General features: G+C 47.6%; 1 protein-coding gene across 1 annotated transcript; it reads left to right on the top strand.

Annotated features, from left to right (window-relative positions):
- Positions 1-416: 416 nt before the first annotated feature.
- Positions 417-2,176, top strand: LOC149844870 (protein NEN1-like). Its single transcript, XM_089997370.1, has one exon. The coding sequence runs from the start codon at positions 560-562 to the stop codon at positions 1,937-1,939; it is 1,380 nt and encodes a 459-aa protein (XP_089853496.1). The 5' UTR covers positions 417-559; the 3' UTR covers positions 1,940-2,176.
- Positions 2,177-2,377: the final 201 nt, after the last annotated feature.

Raw genomic sequence — 2,377 nt, 5'->3', positions numbered from 1 at the left:
TGAATGTGATTGGGATTCAGATTTGGATCCGTTGCATGTAATTTGGATCAAGTATGGCGGCCAGCCATATCCAACCCGTTGTCATCCCTAACCAAAATCACGATCAATCTGGATTTGGATGCAGATCCAAGGGCGCACAAGCCACGTCTTTTCCGGTTATTTATAATATTTCAATGAAAAAAAACGTAATACATATTTTTTTATGAAAAAGGGGAAAAAAAATAGTCGGGGGTGAATTGGTCAAATGAACAAAAGAAGAGGAAGAGAAGTTTAAGTACCCCAACCCTGTGGGATTGACATGGAAGAAACCACTGGGGCTTTTCTGCAGCTTCCACCTGTTGTAGGAGAATGAGAGTCACAATCCATCCACATCTCCTCCTATCGTTCACACAAGGCATATATTCCTCCGTCCCCGTAAACGCACAGCGCCTTACTCTGCAAACAATCCCTTCCTTTCTGCCTCTCCTTGCCATTATCATCCTTCAAATTTAATCATCTTCTCCCCCTTCCTCCTTCAATCTCAAAAACGATAAGGCGTGAAAAGAGAGAGAGAGAGGCCATGGAAGATCGCACAGAGATTGTGTTCTTTGATGTAGAAACAAGCGTGCCCATCCGAAGCGGGCAAAAGTTCGAGCTCTTGGAGTTCGGGGCGATCCTGGTGTGCCCTAGGAAGCTGGTGGAGCTGCAGAGCTACTCCACGCTGGTGAGCCCCCCCGACCTCTCCTGCGTCTCTCCCGCCTCCGTCCGATGCAATGGCATCACGAGGGAAGCGCTCTCCACCGCTCCCACCTTCCACCAGATCGCAGACTGCGTCTACGACCTGCTCCACGGGCGGGTGTGGGCGGGGCACAACATCTTGAGGTTCGACTGCTCTCGAATTCGCGAGGCTTTTGGGGTTCTTGGTCGTCCTGCTCCTCAACCCAAGGGAATCATCGATTCCCTGAGGCTCTTGACGCAGAGGTTCGGAAGGAGGGCGGGAAACATGAAGATGGCCACTCTGGCCTCTTATTTTGGGCTCGGCCAGCAGAAACACAGGAGCTTGGATGACGTCCGGTTGAACCTGGAAGTTATCAAGTACTGTTCAACCGTCTTGTTCTTGGAGTCGAGTCTCCCTGACGTTCTGAGAATACCCTCCTCTAATGATGAAATTTCATGCCCTAAAGAGGCAGGCCCGAGCTCTGCTGTAGCATCATCAAGTGCCAACGCAAATCCTTTTGACTTATCCAGGTTGATTGGTGCAATGAAAACAGATACCGCCCAAACAGGTTCATTGGAAATGCCCTTCAACATATCTCCTACTACCTCTGAGGGCTGTAGCAGTACTTGTGCTGACTTCCTGCAATCACATGAAGTTTCCTTGCTTTCTTTGAATGCATCCCTTGTTCCCTTCATTCCGGGGTGTCAGAAGATAGCCCTGCTGCACAACGGGGTCCCCTTGCAAATTTATGGTCTGAATCTGAAAGTTCGCTTTGGTGTGAATTCAAAATTTTTCGACCATGCTGGACGGCCACGGTTGAGTATCGTGGTGGAGCCATCGTCGGCGTTGTGTGAGATTCTAGACAGATGCGATCAACTTGCTCGGCAATTATCCGCGGATGCTGGTAGCGACTCGGAGTGGAGAGCCGTTGTGATCAGGAAGAGTGGATTCGCTAACTCGGCCCCTAACATTCGTTTGCACATTCCCATCGCAGCAAATGGAGAGAATGTTGCCTACTCAACGGAAATATACCAGCGAAGTCCTGCAGGAAAAACAGAGAAACTAGTTTTCTCGAAAATAGGTGTTTCTGAACTGGAGTTGGTGTTCTTCCCTGGGGTTGTTGTGGATGCCTGCTTCTGCTTGGACGTGTATGACTATCAGCAGAATGCTGGTATCCGGCTAGTAGCAAACAGGTTGTTCCTGCACCCCCACACCACCATCGATGCATACACAAATGGGTGAAATGGCACGATTTGCATAACATCTATAGTTAGTTGGATTAATAAATTTGGATGTATGCTAACTAGGAGCAAGATGACTTGAATTGTATCTCATTATGTACCGGTAGGGGGTCTGCCTAACCCAAGCTTGCTAATAAAAAAAATTTGATTGCTGTTAGAAATTTATTGAATGTAATTGCCTCTTTGTTCTCTGTATAAGAAATGAAGCCCAGGATGCATTCTGAACTATTTATATGGTGACCTGCACTGCAAGTGATTGGAATTTCGAGTAACCCATGTTTCACCCTTGTTCAAAACAAGTGAATTAGACGTACCCACTGACCCAAGGAACACAACAAGATCCCAACCTTTGACATGAAGAATCTGGACGGCTAGGCTCAATCCACATAAAGGTGAAAATGTGGACCGATCTTAGCCGTTGATTGGACGGCTATGATTG

The sequence above is a fragment of the Nuphar pumila genome, chromosome 2 (genome assembly GCF_984573655.1).
Source record: "Nuphar pumila chromosome 2, dmNupPumi1.hap1.1, whole genome shotgun sequence".
NCBI lineage: Eukaryota > Viridiplantae > Streptophyta > Magnoliopsida > Nymphaeales > Nymphaeaceae > Nuphar > Nuphar pumila.
This window is presented reverse-complemented; position numbering and strand designations above follow the sequence as displayed.